Source organism: Salvelinus fontinalis, chromosome 2, assembly GCF_029448725.1.
Source record: "Salvelinus fontinalis isolate EN_2023a chromosome 2, ASM2944872v1, whole genome shotgun sequence".
NCBI lineage: Eukaryota > Metazoa > Chordata > Actinopteri > Salmoniformes > Salmonidae > Salvelinus > Salvelinus fontinalis.
In genome coordinates, this window is record NC_074666.1 from 83661443 (window position 1) to 83682502 (window position 21060).

At 43.6% G+C, this 21060-nt stretch overlaps 1 protein-coding gene across 1 annotated transcript; it reads right to left on the reverse strand.

Moving 5' to 3' along the window:
* Nucleotides 1-1056: 1056 nt before the first annotated feature.
* LOC129829385 (integrin beta-3-like) lies at nt 1057-17830 on the reverse strand. Its single transcript, XM_055891052.1, has 15 exons — nt 17666-17830; nt 16442-16527; nt 15905-16109; nt 15523-15775; nt 15122-15284; nt 14749-14910; nt 14561-14656; nt 14377-14466; nt 13498-13632; nt 12934-13363; nt 5526-5748; nt 5241-5341; nt 2961-3077; nt 2239-2405; nt 1057-2097 (listed from the first exon to the last, which is right to left on the reverse strand). Exons 1-15 carry the CDS (start codon nt 17730-17732, stop codon nt 2029-2031), a joined length of 2364 nt encoding a protein of 787 aa, XP_055747027.1. The 5' UTR covers nt 17733-17830; the 3' UTR covers nt 1057-2028.
* Between the last annotated feature and the right edge of the window lie 3230 nt (nt 17831-21060).

Sequence of the window (21060 nt, forward strand, 5' to 3'; positions counted from 1 at the left end):
GAGCATGCATTCCCCATCTTCTTGTCTCAACATTTTAAATTATAGTCGAGACACATTATCTCCACACATTTTAAAGGCGTTTTACTAGCAGCTGCAACTCAGTAATCAGCTAGGCCTATTGCCACACGCACTGCCGGCTTCCCAAATAGGCAGAGGCCTATGCACTTGTGATTTGAAACAATCCACAACTATTTAAAAAAAATTTAAAAAGATGCTAATGGTCCTCTATAGCTAAGTCAAGCTCTCTGGTAAAGTTTTTTGAATTATTTTATTTAGACAGTGGTAATTATATACTTTTGGCAAAACATCAATGTACTTTAGGGGTTAGCGAGCATTTTAGCAGTGCACTGTGCACCTGCCAAATTAACTTTTTAATTCGCAAGTGGCTGAATCTAGAGATCTGTATATAATGATGAGATGCTCATGTTACGGGTGGGTGAAGCGGCAACAGAGCACTGAGCAGCAGCGGAGTTGACAGCAGCTACGTTAAAAAAAAATATATATCCTGCACATGCGCAGAAATCTCTGTATCTTTCACCATGGCAAATCGTGTTTGTACTGGTTTTGTCACAACCTGACCATAGAGAGCTGTTTATTCTCTATGTTGGTTAGGTCGGGGTGTGATTAAGGGTGAGTTATCTAGGGGAATTGTATGTCTATGTTGGCCTGGTATGGTTCCCAATCAGAGGCAGCTGTTTATCGTTGCCTCTGATTGGGGATCTTATTTAGGTAGCCATTTCCCTATGGTGCTTTGTGGGATCTTGACTATGTATAGTTGCCTGTGTTCACTATTATTAGCTTCACGTTTCGTTTGTTTGCGTTATTGTTTTTGTTCTTTGAGTTTTTCTCTTCCTATTAAAAGAGATGGAAACATACCACGCTGCATCTTGGTCCACTCTTTTCGACGAGCGTGACAGGTTTGCACGATGTGTTATTGATACTCATTCAATTACAAACATAATGTTATATATATAAAAGGAAAACACAAAAGCAGATAATCTTTTCTAAAATGTTTCTTAGCAGAGTGAAATTGCTAAAAAGAGACAGAAAAATGGATGAGTGATTTCATTTTTTTTAATCAACATAGTAAAACCAATCAACTATCCAAAAGCCACTCATTCCCAAAACACATTAAATGTAACATTTACACATTTTATGCAATAAAGCAAATGACAGAACAACCAATGTCCCAGAAATGCTTTCTTTTATAAAAAATGTGATTTATAAAAGGGACCACAAACTTCTGTTTGTGTAGCTACATTCTAACAACTGGCAAACTTCGCTACAAACAGTTAATTGATGTCCATCACTCCCAAGTTTGATACCAAAGCACAAGTGCATACTGTACTGTACACATGCTAGAGCAGATTGCCATAGCTGTTCATTAGTGGCCATTAACATACAGCATACATTGGGCACCAGCACCATTAACTAAAACATAATTCACTCATGATATCCCATGTGGCTGTTTATTACAGGTATTGGACTTGACTTTTTTGTAATACAGTGTGAATACCTGAGTTCAGTGTCACAACACAAGTAAACCGTGACAGTAGTAGCAAGCAGCTGGGATCCATAATAATATACTACAGCCAGGTTGTTTGTAAAAAAGGCCTGTGGGCAAGTGTGCTGTGGTGTGTGCAGTGCAATTTCATGCACCAAATTTGAAACAATAACAGAGCATAACAATCTTTCTCTCCAAAGGTAGGTTTGGGGTCTCTGAACTATACTAGGCCTTATTACAGGAATGACGTCACACTTTGTGGGTGAAATAGGGGTCCTGGAGGCCTTGCCATATTCTGGACTGACATTGAAATGTTGGATAAGGCAGTTTTAATGCTTTGGTTTTTAATTATGTACAATACCATCACTACAATACAATGTCAACAAACATATTTCATTGACAGAGTCAGCACACTTTATCACATGACAGTGGAGAGGTTCCACCTCACCAACCCCCTCTGTGTCACTACATTGCATCTCTCATAGACCCCTGAGTTTTGCTGATTGTGATTGGTCAAAAGTCCCTCAAGAGTTCCCACGGTAGGTCACATTGGTGAAAGTGGTGGTGGCTCCTTTGTACAAGGGGTTGTTAGCCTGAAAAATGGAAACAAATCGAGGACAAATATATCAAACATCCAATCAGACACATGTCATCTTGACATGGATAAATATTCAGGCCATTCATATTTTCTCCATCAGATGGCAGCTTTATCTTAAAAGCATAGTCGGACTCACCGTATCCCATTTGGCCTTAGCCCTCTCCTCCTCAAACTTGGCGAACTCTCGGCGGTCATGAACAGTGACCAGCAGCTTCCAGATGAGCAGGCCAGCCAGACCCAGAAACAAGATGGCCCCCGCCACCGCCATGAGAACCACCAGGATATCAGGCCCTTTAGGGCAGTCTGAAAGAGAGAGAAGAAAACAGGAGAAGAGAGGATTGAAAGGATTGAACGGGGAAAAGAGATGGAGAGGGATGAAAAAGTGTGGGGGGGGGGGGGGTTGGGTGGATGATATTTGTGTCGGCAATAGGGTACTAGCGTTAATGCACCTCGCTCTGGCTTTGGAATTGTCTTTGTTCCTCTTGGGTGCGTGTCAGAGGGGAGAAGACTACCAGGGGTGGCAGAGCTGAGTGCTATTATGAGCTTTAGAGAACCCTCTTTAGAGAACCCTCTCTGTACCTGCTCTACTCTAGTGGTGCATGCCAGCCACACAGATAATGACTGGCGTGGAACCCAGGAACACACTATTCATACTTAGGGAGAAAAATCGACTCCTCTTACAGCTCCCAGGCATCAGTAGCAATGCACATTATTTCTACACACATCATTATTCTCATCATTATTATTCTCTAGAATACTAAAGGAATTCACTCTCATCCAGACCCTGTCAAACACATCATATGCTGTACATATGAGCACAGAACTCAGACCCATTCACACACGGATGGACACACTCACCAGGCTCCATGACATATAGGATGGACTTTCCACTGGCATCCTCGTAGTACTGGAAGTGCTCTACACAGTCATTCTCATCCTTATAGGTGCAGTTCACAGCATTCTTCTCATAGAAGACTGGGATGAAAGAGAGGGTTATAGGGGAGTGAGAGAGAGAGAGAGAGACAAGATGAGGAGCTGGAGGTTAATAGTATTTATTTTGCAGCACGTAGTAAAATCTATGGACACACAACATTAAATATATAGACGAACAAATACAATATAAACAGTAGTGTCCACAGGAATTAGTGGATAAGGAACCAGACATGAATAAACCAGTCCGTACCAAAACAGAACAGTCCTACCGCATATTGAGAAAGCTAATAGCAGCTTGGATGAAGGAGACTTTTGAGCCATTCATTTTAAACCTAGGAGGCGTGTATCTGCACTCTAAGGGAAGTATACAAAAATGCATCAAACGTGGGATGCCAGGAGTCTCTCAGAATGGATGGCTCATGGCGTATGATTCATGTCTGTTACTGGTGAGAAAGGTCAGATACTGTAAGTTCATACCAATGATCCTGCTACCTGGTTTCACAATGTTACCCAGCATGTTTTGACTCTTTAGGTTAAGATTACCAAACCAACAGATCATATTGAATGTTAAAATGGATTCAATGAATGATCATCAGCGTCATATCCACTCTGAAACTGCAGTTTCCTCAGGAAGAACAGGATCTGATACTGTAGAGAAATTGGGGCCTCAATGTGGGTTGTTAGCACACAGTTTTGACTTCATATCACAAACCTATAGTCCGGCTCTACAGTTGAAGTCGGAAGTTTACATACACCTTAGCCAAACACATTTAACCTCAGTTTGTCACAATTCCTGACATATAATCCTAGTAAACATGTCATGTCTTAGGTCAGTTAGGATCACCACTTTATTTTAAGAATGTGAAATGTCAGAATAATAGTAGAGAGAATTATTTATTTCAGGTTTTATTTCTTTAATCTCATTCCCAGTGGGTCAGAAGTTTACATACACTGAATTAGTATTTGGTAGCATTGCCTTTAAATTGTTTAAATCGGGTCAAATGTTTCGCATAGTCTTCCACAAGCTTCCCACAATAAGTTGGGTGAATTTTGGCCCATTCCTCCTGACAGAGCTGGTGTAACTGAGTCAGGTTTCTAGGCCTCCGTGCTCGCACACGCTTTTTCAGTTCTGCCCACAAATTTTCTATAGGATTGAGGTCAGGGCTTTGTGGCCACTCCAATACCTTGACATTGTTGTCCTTAAGCCATTTTTCCACAACTTTGGAAGTATGCTTGGGGTCATTGTCCATTTGGAAGACCCATTTGCGACCAAGCTTTTAACTTCCTGACTGATGTCTTGAGATGTTGCTTCAATATATCCACAAAATATCCTTCCTCATGATGCCATCTATTTTGTGAAGTGTACCAGTCCCTCCTGCAGCAAAGCACCCCCACAACAAGATGCTGCCACCCCTGTGCTTCACGGTTGGGATGGTGTTCTTCGGCTTGCTAACCTCCCCCTTTTTCCTCCAAACATAATGATGGTCATTATGGCCAAACAGTTCTATTTTTGTTTCATCAGTCCAGAGGACATTTCTCCAAAAAGTACGATCTTTGTCACCATGTGCAGTTGCAAACCGTTGTCTGACTTTTTTATGGCAGTTTTGGAGCAGTGGCTTCTTCCTTCCTGAGCGTCCTTTCAGGTTATGTCAATATAGGACTCGTTTTACTGTTTACTGCTTCCTCCAGCATCTTCACAAGGTCTTTTGCTGTTGTTCTGGGATTGATTTGCACTTTTCGCACCAAAGTACGTTCATCTCTAGGAGACAGAACGCGTCTCCTTCCTGAGCGGTATGACGGCTGCGTGGTCCCATGGTGTTTATACTTGCATACGATTGTTTGTACAGATGAATGTGGTACCTTCGGGCGTTTGGAAATTGCTCCAAAGGATGAACTAGACTCGTGAAGGTATACATTTTTTAACTGACTTGCCTAGTTAAATAAATAGCATATATAACATGCTTTAAATGAGCAATTGGGGTTAAGTACACTGCTCAAGGGGACATTAACAAATATTTCACATAGTTAGCTCAGTGATTCAAACCAGCAACATTTCAGGTACTGGCCCAGCGCTCTTACCCGGTAGGCTACCTGCCACTCATATGATGGAATATGTGAGAACATCAAGCACTATAAATAATGCAATCTATTGCGTGGAGAGCATGTTGAACACACAATAAGGGAGCATTGTGTAATAGTTCTTACCTAGTTCTTCCACCTTCTGAATTTCATCCCTGCAGATTCGGGCACAGCTTTTCTCCTCAAAAAGACGGCCTCTCTTGAAGTGCTTACATTCAACACATTCCCTGCAGATGCAACACAATGTTAATACATCATCATCGTCACCACCACCAACTTCTTCATCATAATCATCCTCCCTTTCCTCCTCTTCCTTATTGCATCACCATTTCATCATCACCCCTATCACATGTACTCATACAGTATCTGTGTGTAGGCAGTTATACTGCCACTTGTACAGTATTTACTCACTTTTTGATGCTGCAGGCATCAGGGCAGGTCGGACACCTCTCACAAGTGGCCCCGTAGGCCCCTGGCTGGGTGCACTCGCAGGCCCCACACACACACTGGCCCCGGCCGCTGCACAGCAGGCCCATACTGGACATGCAGGTGTCTGTCCGGGTTGTGCAGTTACAGTTCTCCCCCATCCAGTCAGAGCCACACTTGCAGAAGCCACAGTCACATTTCCCATGGCCTGGCAGAGACACAGAGAGTGAGGATGGACCATTTTTTATGGACATTTTATGTCTAACTTAGAGACACTAATAATGTATCTTTTGTACATTAGGTTTATATATCTCTTATCATCACGTTATCAGTACTGGACAAACCCATGAGTGCAATTACAACCCTGGCCTGGAATGTTTTGAATTTCAAAGCAATGTGTATGTGAGTGGTTTGTGCGTGTGTTTTTGCCAGATTGTCACGTTCCTGACCTATTTATGTTAGTTTTTGTGTGTTAGTTGGTCAGGACGTGAGGTTGGGTGGGCATTCTATGTTATCTGTTTCTATGTTGGTTTTGGTTTGCCTGGTATGGCTCTTGATTAGAGGCAGGTGGTTTGCGTTTGCCTCTAATTAAGAGTCATATTTAGGTAGGGCATTCTCACTGTTTGTTGGTGGGTGATTGTCTCCTGTGTCCGTATGTCTGTTCGTACCACATGGGACTGTAGCGTTTGTTTGTTTCGTTTCGTTTCGATGTCGTCTGTTTTCCTGTACGTAAGTTTATGTTTAGTTATGTAAGTTTATGTTCAGGTTGCGTCAACGTCGTTTTCTTATTTTGTAGTTTGGAAAGTGTTTTGTTTCGTTTCGTGTGCCATCGTAATTTATAATAAAGATGGCTTATTTCCCTGAGCCTGCGTTTTGGTCTGAAGATCCTTCTCTCCTCACCTCTTCCGAGGATGAGGAAAGCGACAGCCTTTACACAGATCATAACTATACTGAACAACAATATAAGCGCAACATGTAATGTGTTGGTCTCATGTTTCATGAGCTGAAATAAAAGATCCCAGAAATGTTCCATACGCACACAAAGCTTATTTCTCTCAAATGTTGTGCACAAATGTGTTAACATCCCTGTAAGTGAGCATTTCTCCTTTTCCAAGATAATCAATCCACCTGACAGGTGTGGCATATCAAGAAGCTGATATAACAGCATGATGATTACACAGGTGCACCTTGTGCTCGGGACAATAAAAGGCCACTCTAAAATGTGCAGTTTTCACACAGCACAATGCCACGGATATTTCAAGTTTTGAGGGAGCGTGCAATTGGAATGCTTATGACAGGAATGTCCACCAGAGGTGTTGCCAGATAAGCTAACGTTCATTTCTCTACCATAAGCCGTCTCCAATGCCGTTTTAGAGAATTTGGCAGTACGTCCAGCCGCAGACTATGTGTATGACCTCGTATGGGCGAGCGGTTTGCTGATGTCAACATTGTGAACAGAGTGCCCCATAGTGGCGATGGGATTATGTTATGGGCAGGCATAAACTACTGACAACAAACACAATTGCATTTGATCAATGCCAATTTTAATGCACAGAAATAACGTGACGAGAACCTGAGGCCCATTTTTTTTTTTTTTAAGTTATCTGTGACCAACAGATGCATATATGTATTCCCAGTCATGTGAAATCCATAGATTAGGGCCTAATGAATTCATTTCAATTGACTGATTTCCTCATATGAACTGTAACTCAGTAAAATCTTTGGAATTGTTGCATGTTGTGTTTCTATTTTATAATTGTCAGCAAATGTGTTTGTCTCTGTATTAATGAGTGTATTGAGAGCATGGGCAGGCAGACACATATGTGATGAGTCCATATTAAGTAATCATTTCCAAAACATGAAGTCATCAATTCATGACCAGACAGTGCAGACAATGGCAGGAAGCTAACTGGTAATCCATCCCACTCTTCCCCTCCCAACACTGGGACAATCCCTGGCTGTGATGACCACTCCCTGAAGCCTCCACAATATTTCTCAGCCCAGCCAGCAAAGTTGAGAAATTATTGTTTGATTGCCTTCAGACAGACATGCTAGAGCAACTGGCTGTTTCTCACAGGATGAAGGTTAATGCAACAGGGCTGGGCAATGAATGACGAAGAGCAGAGACACACTGAGTCACTGTCTCAGAGCGCAACTGGGTTAGAGTGACCGATGGAAACTAAACAGAGGTCTGTAAACTGTATAAACAGGCCCTCAGAGACATTGGGGAATTGTTGTTTTCAGGTGAAACCACCTCCTTCAACTGAATTCCCCAGTTCCCACGCCCTATCTGACTCTGTCATCACTATGAGATAAGTGTGTGTGTGTGTGTCTGTGTGTGTCTGTGTGTCTGTGTGTGTGTGTCTGTGTATCTGTGTGTGTGTGTTTGTAATGAAAGAGGCAGCTATAGTTATAAAAGGTTGCTTGACTGTCTTGCAGGCACATAAGCTGTCTGCGTTGAGCTGGTTAATGTTTTACAGTATGTATCCCGCAAACAGAGCACAAACTCAACTGAATGCTGTTGACACAACCAGTACATAGTAAAGAAAGTTCTGCTTTTCCTCTCATAATAACGTTCTTGTGTTTGGCTAATGCTCCTTACACTTTACCTCGTCCGTACAGTGAGTTCATGCTTGTGCCTTGTTCTCTCTAGTGTATTTGTTGTAAGGTCGAGTCAGAGAAATGAGAAGGCGTTTCTAGGTATACTTCCCAAATGGCACCCTATTCCCTACATAGTGCATTACTTTTGACGTGAGCCCTATGGGCCCTGGTCAAAAGTAGTGCACTATATAGGGAACAGGGTGCCATTTGGCATGCATATCTAAATAATCTGCCTCTGTCTGAGACGGCACTCTAATCCTCCAATTTATCAAGTCGTAAACATGAACTACAGAGACACATAAACATGGAGTCCAGGAGGGAGGACAGAGAGAATGAGAGCGAAGAGGTGGAGGGAGTCATAGACATAGAGAGAGAGAGAGAGAGAGAGAGAGAACTGTAAACACCGATGAGAGAATAATAAAAAAAAGAGAGAGGAGATGAGTGGGAGTTTTGGTGATGGATATGAACTTTTTAAAAGAGGGAGATAGAGAGAGAAGGATAGAAAGAGAGAGGGTAGCGTGCCAGAGGAATGCTAACTTTCATGTTCTCTCTTGCATGTTTGTGTGCCCTGTGGATGTGCTTGCTGACTCCTGCTCCACTGCCCTAGCTCCAGAGCAGAGGGAGAAATACACACCATCAGGGGGATGTGGGAGGGCCTGGGGTTAGGAGGACGGGATGGGCCTTGGGGGAGACCCAGATTGAGCTGGAGCCCAGGGACTCTGATACTTTACTGTTCTTCACACAGTAATGACATCATGACAACAAGACTCCAGAGACACAGGCTGACAAAGTTGAGTCTCCTTCAGCGTGCTCCACTGGCTCTACTCACTAAATATGGAGTTCTGGACTGTTGCATTTCTGTGTCATTCATTCCAACCCTAGACGCTTCACACAAGAGTAGATCTCAATGACTAAGACCACAATCCCACAAACAACATCTTTTCCACTGACAAAACCATAGCTAATGCTGAGTTAAGACATAAATGTCTGTTTTAACCAAATATGTCCCATTCCCAAGTCCTGACTTCACCCTAACCACCATACATAGCATTTCACACATAGCACACACTGTAAAAAAGCCAACTTAACCAATTGCTTAATCAGCATTATTCTGTGAATTGAAGGAAAATAAATGTAGCTAATGTGTGACGGTTTGTTCATTCAACAGACTTTTCTCACATTGAGCTGAATGTATATTAACTTGTTGAGACTAATTACAAATTCATGTTGGCCTTTGGAGTAAAATTACAAATATGTTTGCTCAAAACTACACCCGTCATTATAATATTTTCCAGCATGCTCTATTGCAGGTTGATTTTCAGAATTGTTTGTTTCAATAGCTGTGTTTTGGTTGATTGGTTGATTAATCTTATGCTACATAAACATAAAAAATAAACATTTTTCAAAACTAATCCAATCTGTTAGTAGTCTGACTTTTTGCACCCGTTACTGTGATGGCTGTTGCAGTTTATGATTTAGGTAGTCTCAATAACTCATTTTACCTACCCTGTCAGTCATTCTCAATGCAGGTTGCGGGTGATTAAAAGTTCTAATTGTTGGATATCCTCACTCTCAGTGGATTCCAATAGGAATTACACATCATAATGTAACTTGCAGGCTTGACGTGGCCTGTAAACCAGCAGTTTCAGACCGCTGCCCCCAAAAGAAAGGCCTGATGATATACAATACCACTCAAAAGCTTGGACACACCTACTCATTCAAGGGTTTTTCTTTATTTTACTATTTTCTATGTTGTAGAATAATAGTGAAGACATCAAAACTATGAAATAACACATATGGAATCATTTAGTAACCAAAAAAGTGTTAAACAAATCTAAATATATTTTATATTTGAGATTCTTCAAAGTAGAATATTTGACTTGATGACAGCTTTGCACACACTTGGCATTCTCTCAACCATGAGTTTGAGCCAATCAGTTGTGTTGTGACAAGGTAGGGGTGGTATACAGAAGATAGCCCTATTTGGTAAAAGACCAAGTCCATATTATGGCAAGAACAGCTCAAATAAGCAAAGAGAAATGACAGTCCATCATTACTTTAGGACATGAAGGTCAGTCAATAGGGAACATTTCAAGAAATTTGAAAGTTTCTTCAAGTGCAGTCGCAAAACCCATCAAGCGCTATGATGAAACTGGCTCGCGTGAGGACATCCACAGGAAAGGAAGACCCAGAGTTACCTCTGCTGCAGAGGATAAGTTCATTAGTGTTACCAGCCTCAGAAATTGCAGTCCAAATAAATGCTTCACAGAGCTCAAGTAACAGATACATCTCAACATCAACTGTTCAGAAGAGACTGTGTGAATCAGGCCTTCGTGGTCAAATTGCTGCAAAGAAACCACTAGTAAAGGACATCAATAATAAGAAGAGAATTGCTTGGGTCAATAAACATGAGCAATGAACATTAGACCGGTGGAAATCTGTCCTTTGGTCTGATGAGTCAAAATGTGATATTTTTTATTCCAACCGCCTTGTCTTTGTGAAACGCAGAGTAGGTGAACGGATTATCTCCACATGTGTGGTTCCCAACGTGAAGCATGGAGGAGGAGGTGTGATGGTGTGGGGGGTGCTTTGCTGGTGACTGCCAGTGATTTATTTAGAATTCAAAGCACACTTAACCAGCCTGGCCACCACAGTATTCTACAGTGATACCTCATCCCACCTGGTTTGCGCTTAGTGAAACTATCATTTGTTTTTCAACAGGACAATGACCCAACACACCTCCACGATGTGTAAGGTCTATTTGACCAAGAAGGAGCGTGATGGAGTGCTGCATCAGATGACCTGGCCTCCACAATCACCCGACCTCAACCCAATTGAGATGGTTTGGGATGATTTGGATGGCAGAGTGAAGGAAAAGCAGCCAACAAGTGCTCAGCATATGTGGGAACTCCTTCAAGAATGTTGGAAAAGCATTCCAGGTGAAGCTGGTTGAGAGAATGCCAAGATTGTGCAAAACTGTCATCAAGGAAAAGGGTGGCTTCTTTGAAGAATCTCAAATAATAATTATATTTTGATTTGTTTTACACTTTTTTGGTTACTATATAATTCCATATGTGTTATTTCATAGTTTTGATGTCTTCACTATTATTCTACAATGTAGAAAATTAGTAAAAATAAAGAAAAACCCTTGAATGAGTAGGTGTGTCCAAACTTGTGACTGGTACTGTATGTAATATACTGTCATGAAGTTTCATTTTACACTGGGAAATATGCAAATAAGGTAGAACAGAATGTATGTTGGTTCAGCAATATGCCCAAATATTGAGCAAACACACAATCCTATTGCAGTTGGTTGCCTTACAATTGTACATTGAATCAACTTTAATGCTATTTTGTTGAGCAAACTCACAATCCTATTGCAGCTGGTTGCCTTACGTACGTTGAATAAATAAATACAATTCCGGTGCACATGATACCACTCTTGTTCAGCCCAGGGGCCCTTTCTATGATGCCTTCCCAAAGGGCCAGACTGTTTGGGTTAAGAGATGCTGTCTCACGCGACTCAGGCCCCACCCCCCTGCCTTCCCATCTAAATCCATGTGGAGGCATGCTATGGCTGGGTGAGGGGAGAGAGGGACGAGGAAAAGTCTGGACAACGTGAAACCAAACAAAACAATTGAAGCGGTTGACCATGGGAACATCCTCATTCCTAGGACGACAGACTCAGGGCTACGCTGGGAACTAATGGGAACCATCTATTTGACAACAAAGGATGTCTTATGGAGGGAATCAAACATTGTATTTTCAGTAAAAAGAATATAATAGACTACGTAGCTCTTTCCCCGGAAACATCAAGAAGATACAGATATAACTTCTCTACAGGTATCCAGTGCCTCTCATTCTTTCAGTGAGTACAACAGCGACTGGCCAATCGGACTTTAACCTCTGTTACCATAAGCAAAGTCCTGGTGGTCTAATAAAGCTCAGTCCATCCCTAAGGGAACGGTTGTGGTTAAAGCACAGAGTTATAGCCAACACATATATAAATGTAGCAACAGCACCATGACTCATCTGCTATGCATCAACATTGAATTATCCAATGACAGGACCTATTAAAATGTTGTTACTTTGATTGAGCAACGTGTGTGCTGTGCAGGCGTGCAGTAGGGGGAGAGATGATCAGCGATGACATCTCATACTTCATTCCCAAGAGTGGTTAGAAGATTGATGGAATCAGTGAGCTCTGTGAGCTTGTTTACTCCGCTAAAATGAGCATGGAAGAAGACGTGGTTTTGATTTTAATAATCGGAATAACTTCTTGTGAAGTTGATGGAACAACAGAAAAAATTTGAAAACGCATGTTTTTTTGTTTGTATTATCCTTTACCAGATCTAATGTTTATATTCTCCGACATGAATTTCACATTTCCACAAACTTCAAAGTGTTTCCTTTCAAATGGTATCAAGAATATGCATATCCTTGCTTCAGGTCCTGAGCTACAGGCAGTTAGATTTGTGTATGTCATTTTAGGCTAAAATTGAAAAAAGGGTCCCACCCTTAACAGTAAAGAGAGAGAGAGGTCAGGATAAGGGTCAACTGAGGCATTGTGGACATGTTCTAAAGAAATGGAAATCTCCTTTTTCCTGCTAAAACCATAAGCCTGCCAAAACCCATAACCCTAAAGCAAACAGAGAGAAGAAATGTTACAAAAACAACTTTTCGACTTGTGTTGATGTGTAAAGCTTCAAAACTCAGCAGAAAATAACATGGAGTAAAAGAAACCAACATGTCTGTCTCCTTGACAGACACAACAGTATATCTATCCACTCACCTGAGCAGATCTCTCCTTTGAAGCGAAGGCAGTTGAAGTCGTCACACTCGCAGTATTTGCCCCACACCTTTCCAAAACCACTAGTGTGGCAGGAGCACTGGCCACACACACAGTTGCCCCTCCCACTGCAGATGGGGTCCTCAGGTTTGGGGCTGCAGTTGCCTTGGTCTGAGGGCCTGTAGTCCCCGTCGGCACACTCACAGCGGTCTCCCAGGCGCCCCGGGTGACACTGGCACACACCACACTCGTAGGTCCCATTTCCCTGGTTACAGAGAGGACTCTCGGGCTGGGCTGTGGCCTCACAGTCACACCCGCAGGCGAAGTGGACCGTAACCTCCAGGGCGTCTTTGAAGCCCACGGGTTTAATGGTGAAGGTACGGTTCTTCTCCTTAGGGCAGCCGCGTAACCTGGCCTCCACACTGAACGACACCTGGGGGAAAGGTGTGTGTGATACAGCAGGTTACATTTGAACTGTGCAGTAAGAACAGAGCATTATTTATATACCTAAGATCTGACACTAGGCCAGCATTTATCATCCAGATGGTGAGTGGTACAGGTACTGACTGTGTCTCCGATCTTAAGTCCGGAGCAGGACTTGAGTCCCTGGATGAGCTCTCCGTTGAGGCAGGTGGCGTTGAAGGACAGAGCCAGGTCCTCTGGAACACCCAGCAACTCCAGCTCCACCTTGGAACGGATCCTCTACTCCACAGGTCAAGGGTCAAAGTGCAGAGGTCAGGGGACAGAATGAACTCAATCAGAAACATAAACGATTCAGAAAACCTCTACTCTTAGTCTCTGTGGAAATGGATACAGTGTGTATATACAGTGTTCTATCTGTGACACATTGGCTTGTGGGAAGTCAAATAGACTGTTTGAGAATTAAAGGGGAGCTGAACACAGTCCTTTAGCGGCGCTTTTCCACGTCCTCATTAAGAAACGCTAGAAGCAATGAGAGTTTGAAGTGGGAGCTGTATGTTTGCTAATGTTGTGTGTTCTTCTTGAAATATCTCAAACAGCCAATGTACGAGACGAATGACTTAGCAACCGCATGACGCAGCATGACAAGCTCAAAGCATTTCCTACTTTCTAGAGTATCAGTATTTTTTATGACAGTTGTGTTCATGATGTTAACGTTAGCTCCTGTTCTTCCAACATAAGTGTCATTCTTTCAACATAACATTGGCTACGATGTCTATGTTTTGTTTTCTCATGTGTAAACATGTCCGAGGCGCTGCATGCTAATGGGTAGTTCTGTTGTCTGCAAATGGCCGGGCTGTATGTTGATTCTGCTGCTATGATTGGATAGAGTGCACTCAGCGCAGCTGTCTCTCAGTGCATGACAATTCTCCCTAGGTGTTACCAACTCATGTTAATGGTAAAGTAGGCATGACTGGGCATGATAGAAATCAAAACCCAACTCTCATATATACGGCTGTCTCTTACCTCGTAAGCATCCAGGATGAGTTGGATCACATTCCCAGAGTCATCCGACAGTGTTCCAACTGTGGTGCCAGGAATGAGCTGGCTGTAGTTCTGAGGAAAGAGGGTCCAAGGGGACATAAGAGATAATGTACCATATCCCTACACCTAGAAACCACGGTGACCCTGGTAAGTCATGTGTACTCACCTGGTAGAGGGGCACCACATTGTTGGTCACAGCAAAAATGAGGTTGATGTTGTTCTCAGACATCTTCTCTGTGATCAGAGCCAGAGAGGGGTAGTCCTGAAGGAGGAGACCATCATTATCATTACGTTTCTCTTGTGATAACAGAAGAATAGAACTCCAACACAAACTCCCTGACACACACCACTCACCAGGGTTGACGACTTGTCATAGTTGTTGTCTCTGTCGATGTGACACTGTCCGTCATTGGGCTGCACTAGACCAGCCAGCCGGCCGTCCAAGGCTATGTGTGTCGTAGCGTCGGTAGTGAACACCAACAGGTGGGAGGCATCCCCACGCCAGCCTATCTTGTCCTAGTGGCAGACGGAGGGAGAGAGAGGGAAAGAAGAGGAGAGGAGAGGAGAGAAACGGTATGTATTCAAGTTTGTGTGCTGTTTCTAAACCACTGATTGTGTGTGCGTGCGTGCGTGCGTGCGTGTGTGCGTGTGTGTGTGTGTGTGTGCGTGCGTGTGTGCCTGTATGTCTCTAAGTGTGTGCGTACATGCGTGTGTGTGTGTGTATCACCTTGCACACCACTGCCTGTATAACCGCGTCGAAGCCTCCCTCTGGAGAGTCTCTGTTACGAGACACCTGCTGCTTCGCCACCTCCTCTGTGAAGCGCTCCACCTGCTTAGTCAGAGACAGCACGTGCTTGTAGCCAAACTGAGGCAGGCACCGCGTCTGGATCCTACACATCACACCCCGTGCCATGCCGAAAACAGGAAATTGACAAAAAGGTGGAGAGAGAAATACATTGCTGTTAGACACAATTTGACAGCTATTAATGAAGCCAAATCCTGAGGGAATTTGAGCATCAACACAGAATATCAACCTTTTCAAATCTTCCCCTCTTCAAAATCTCCTCCTCCTCTCCCTCCTTCTCCTCCTCCTCCTCCACCTCTCTGTCCACTCCACCCCCCACTCACCCATAGCAAGGGTTACTGACAGCTTCCTCAGGGTAGGTGTACATATATGGGGACAGGGGCTTGTCCACAAAGGCCCCAAAGCCCATACGCAGGTTGCTGGTGGTGCGACCCATGGCTGCAGCCAGCTGGCTGCCCAGGGAACGCAGGCGGGCCAAGTCGTCCTTCATGGAGTAGGAGAGGTCCATCAGATAGTACAGGTCAACTGGGTAGTCCTCCACCTGCTTCACTGTCACTGTGAAACGCCTGGCATCATCTGAGGAGAGAGAGAGAGAGAGAGCGAGAGTATGTAACAATTCCTCTGTTCAATGTACTTTAGATGAGTTGTGAACCCGGTGTACAGTATATGGGTGTTTGCATGTAAGCCTATGCTGTGTTAGAGTACCTGGTCTCAGAGTGAGGCGTAGTTTCTGGGGTCTGATCTGGGTGACGTCGTCAGCCGCCCCCGATGCCTTGTCACTGAGGGGCGTGTCTTTCTGCACGGTGAGGGTACTGAAGGGGAACTCTAGCCCCTCCTTCGTACACCCCCCATCCAACAGGTTCTGCTTCAGATCACAACGGGACACACTGGAGCCCCCTTGGCCAAACTCCTGAAACCAGGAGAACAACAACACACAGTGGTAAGAGTAACACTTCCCAATGAGACAACCAGTAAAGGGACAGTGATCAATTTAAAAAAGAGCATCTAAATGCAATACAATGGAAGGGGAGCGCAGAAGATGAATACAGTATTTGGACAGTGACACGTTTTTACGTTGTTTTGGCTCTGTACTCCAGAACTATGGATTTGAAATGATGCAATGACTATGAGGTTAAAGTGCAGTAGGTCAGCTTTAATTTGAGGGTATTTTCACCCATATAGAGTGAACCGTTTAGAAATGACAGCCCTTTATGTACAGTGTCCCCCAGAGGATATACTCACTTCCTTAAAGCACCAAGCACAGCTAGGGTGGATAGCCAAACACTGTCTGCACGTGCTCACCCCTCGAGATGTGCAGATGTTTGAGCCTGAAGTACACACCAACATACACATGAGTGAATAGGTAGGAGGTCCAGTAGTGGGAATCAAATAAGCCATATATGGACACTTGAAAGGAATCATATAGGCTATTTTCTGTATGGACACTTTTAGATTGATTCTTTATTAGCTTTGAGTGTTTCTGACAATGTTATTCCACTTGCAGTCTTGCCAGGTAATTGTGTCTCGTGACCGTTTCTCCACACTGACTCTGCATTTAAACTACACTTCTTCTTCTTTTCTCACGACTTTAGTAGTTAGTTGGGCCACAGACGGTTCCGTTTCTCTACCACACGCTCTCTTTTCTCTCTCGGCTGGTCCCTCCTCCTCTGCTTCCTCTCTGCCCCAGGCTCTACTTCTCTCCTCCTCTGTTGCGCCATACTGCTTGCTACCCAAGCCTGTCCTGTCACGCACATTGTTCTGTAAAACAGCTGTTAACAGGCAATTCGATGCTAGAGGAAGACGCACACATTGCCGGAATTTCCATCACTGTATGACGCTGAAACGTGTCATGTTGACGCTGCTTAATAAGTCGCGGATGTTACACATTATGTCTTGCAACAGTTGGTTTAAAACCTGATTGCAGTCATATCAATTGAAAACGCTGTTTCATATCATTTCTTTCAATGAGATGTATACGCTTTGTCTATTAGACGTATTGAAGTTTAATTATGTGTTAGATATCCTTTTATTATTATTAGGCTATTATTATTAGGCTATTCGCTGTTGTGCATGTTGAAGTGATCGCTTGTCTATATAGCACTTGTTTCTATAAAAACAGGAGGCCAAAACAAATACTATGTGAAATGCAAAGGTGTGGCCTGTACAAATATGAGCGCACTCTGGCACAGCGTTTCGCGAATTAGCGCTCCCTTTTAAGGACTCAACATGCCCAATGTTCCATTCCAGTAGCGCAATACAGTGCCATACAGTTTATTGTCTTAACAAATAAAATCTTCAAAAACTATAGTTTTGTGAGTTTTCCTGTTTCTGAAGACGTATTACTTATTAAAAACATACGATATAACAAAATATAATATTCCGTCGGCTAGAATAGAAAATGTCTTATATAATGGCAGAGGAAAAGTTTTTACATAAAAACTATAGAATGAAAAAGAAAATACTTACCAAGAACTTCAGAAGAAGCTAATAATAAAGCAGAAAATATCCATAGTCGGTCAAAAAAAGTTCCCATGTTGGAGATACGGGTTAGGACTGACTGCTTGACTTTCTCTGCCTGCTCCACCTCTGTAGTAGTATTCGTAGCCTGCTCTCAAACCAGTGGACCACCAATTAGAATGCTTTTCCTCATTCTTGCAAAATGCAATGCTGATTATGATTCAGAGAGGCTCTTGACATACACGGTTAGGCTACTTTATAGAAACGTAACTGTACGACATAATATATAGACTAGAGTGTGGATGTGCATTATATTTACATGTCAATTTACATGTCAATGGCACAGATGTGTCAGTCGCTATAATGGTGGCACGCGTCTGTGTGATTCAAGACATTCAAATTGCCTGCTAATCTTTTGAAGTCTATTCGACAATATCCCCGCTCCCCCCAAAAAAACATAAATAAATAAATGAATACAAACTAAACTAAAATAAACAAATGTATGAATAAAAATAAAAGACACAAGAAATAGAAAATGGATAGAAATAATGACATATTGCCAAAAACAATACATTGTTATAACAATGCAGAGAAAAGTGTTTGTAAACATTGTTATTTACATATTTGTTTGGTTTTCAGCTAACGGCATGTATGTTCATTGATAGGATGTATGTTCATTGACACGCAACCCACGTAACAAAGGTCAGAAAAGTTTCAAAATCAGTGACCTGTGCTTAAAAGCACCCTAGCGGTTGAAACTGATATTCATTTTCAACCAGATGACTGTAGTATGAGTTTATAATTATTTGATTATAATCCCAATTAAATTTATGTATTCATACTTGATCTGTTATATCTTATTATCTGAGGAGATATGAGGAGGTTTGTGCTGTTCTTCACAGGGTTTTGAGCATAGTTTGCTTGTTGTGTATGTGGGCATGTAGGCTGGACAATTTACATCCATTCTCTCCCATCTCTTCTTTAGAGAAGGATGCAGTAGTCCTGTTTGATCCATTCTTCCTTTATCTGAATCTGACCTGCCCAGTGGCCCTCCCAGGCCTGTCCATTATGGAGTGATGGAGCAGGAGAGAAATTGTGTACCTCTAAAATTGCAGGAGGGGGATAAAAACAAGATTAGATCAATGCCCTGGCCGTCTCCAGCCCCGCCGCCACTGCTGCCTACCTGTCACCGTCACCGCCACCCCTGTAGAAATTGACTTGGGGGGGAGGCGGAAGTGGGAGCCGGACAATGCCTCTGTCTCTCTCTCTCTCTCTCTGCCTCTAAGCTTGTCCATTTATTGAATCACTGTCCGTCTCCCTCTATACCCGTTATTCTCTCTGTCTCGCTGGTTGCTAAGCTACTGCCGCTAGACAGTGTTCTGGAATTGCGGCGAGGTGGGGTGATAGAAAAAGAGAAATAGATAAGCTGTAATACCCAGGACGGCAGGCAGTGTGCATGCATTGGGCTCTGATTGCTCCTGGCTATGTGTGGGGGATAATGCTCCATGGCTCACATTGTGCTGGGTAAAGAGCTAAAGAGGGGGTCAGATGGCACCCAATTAAAACAGTGAGCCGGACCATCGGGAGGAGGGAGGGTGGGGGGGGGGGGGGGGGGGGGGGGGGTTTGGGGCCGGTGACAGGAGATTGGTCTTGACCTCTGTCTCCGCTCCATAGAACACTGGTCAAGCTTTTCACTGAGTCTGAGAATGCAATCACTCTGCCAATATCAGTGTTTGGATAACCAACCGCCACCACGTCACCCCTTTCCTTTTCACTGGGTCTGGATATAATGAAGACCACCTTGTCGTGTAAGAGAGGGTCCACCTGGGATTTGTTTGAACTCAGGTAGTCTATATATCAGTGGGGTTTACCTTCTGAGATGTGCCCTAGCTCTTCTCATGGCGGACATGTTGTTTGTGTTGTGACGCTGTGCCTCCTGACCCGCTGGCCTCCTGCCTGTCTGGCTCGGAGAGCACTGCTCCTCTCCTCAACAGGTGGCCCAAGGTAAAAGAGCAACTCAAATGAGAACGTATAGAGAAAGAAAGACCCTTCACTGGCATTTAACGGAGGGGAGAAAGAGATATAGCGATAAAGAGAGGGTGAGCATTTTTCTTCCACAGGCTCTTTTTAGAAGCACATCCACTCTCTGGCTCAATGGGGTTGTTTCATAGCCTGCTGTGTAACACAGAAAGACGGAGACAAAGAGAGAGAGAGAGGGAGAGCGAGGGAGGGAGAGAGGTGGCGAGAGAAAGAGGGGGCGAAAGAAGGAGAGGAATCAAGTTAGAAAGTTTCATGAGAGATGTGTAGATCTGCCAAAATGTTTAGGCCAGGAGATTCTTCAATGAGGGGAGTGGGAGAGACATTGTCCCTGGAGATAGGAGGCAGAAAAAGCAAGTTAATTCAATTAAGGCTATGCAATTCAAATTCACTGCCCTCGAACACACAAACAGATACACTCATTCAAACAAATGGATGCGCACGCACACACACACACACACACACACACACAAACACACAGGACAACGCTACAACAAATGAAGGCAATGAAGCCATTATCTCCCTGAAACAACTTGAATGACTAATGGATGTAGCCTGTTAAGGGGTTGTTGAGCGGAGCAGTCAGAAACACTCTGCTGCTGTGTACCTGGAGTCTCTGTCAGGGGGGAACTAATGACTACATTTAGCTCTATGTGATCAACTGTCCCACGGGTCACAGTGCCCACAACCCCAGACATGGCCTCTCTCTCTCTCTCTCTCTCTCTCTCTCTCTCTCTCTCTCTCTCTCTCTCTCTCTCTCTCTCTCTCTCTCTCTCTCTCTCTCTCTCTCTCTCTTGGTCTCTCTTTTTCTGTTTCTCTCTTCTATACTCCCTAACCTTCTCTCTGTTTATCGGTGTTTCCTGTTGTTTAATCCCCTCTCTCGCTCTCACTTAATCTAGACCCCCCACTCACACTCACACACAAGCCAGTCGCACACACACACACTTAGTTCATCTAATGAAAACTTGGCTGCAGGTAATCTATTAGACTAATTGAACTGGATCAACATCCTAAGAAGTCTGCCCCCAGCTGCACCTCTGGAGAAGGGATGTCGAGATGAAGGGGTTGGGGGGTGGAGAAGTGTATGGAGGGTGGGGACTTCTTCTCTGCTGTGTTCAGGTGCTGCCATGCCCTGTGTGAAGGCCTCTAAAGACATGGGTGGAGGTGGAGTGGGGAGGTGGAAGGGGGAGGTGGAGTATGGGCTAAACCCCTCCCTGTTGCTAAGGGATGTCTTCACTTAGTTTGTGTTGCTAGGCTGCCAATTCCCCCGTGCTAAGTGGAAGCGTTTTCCCTTCTCCTTGTCCAGGCACCCCATCTCTCTCTCCCTCTCTTCTTCCCTCCCTCCTTTTCTCAACCAAAATAACTTT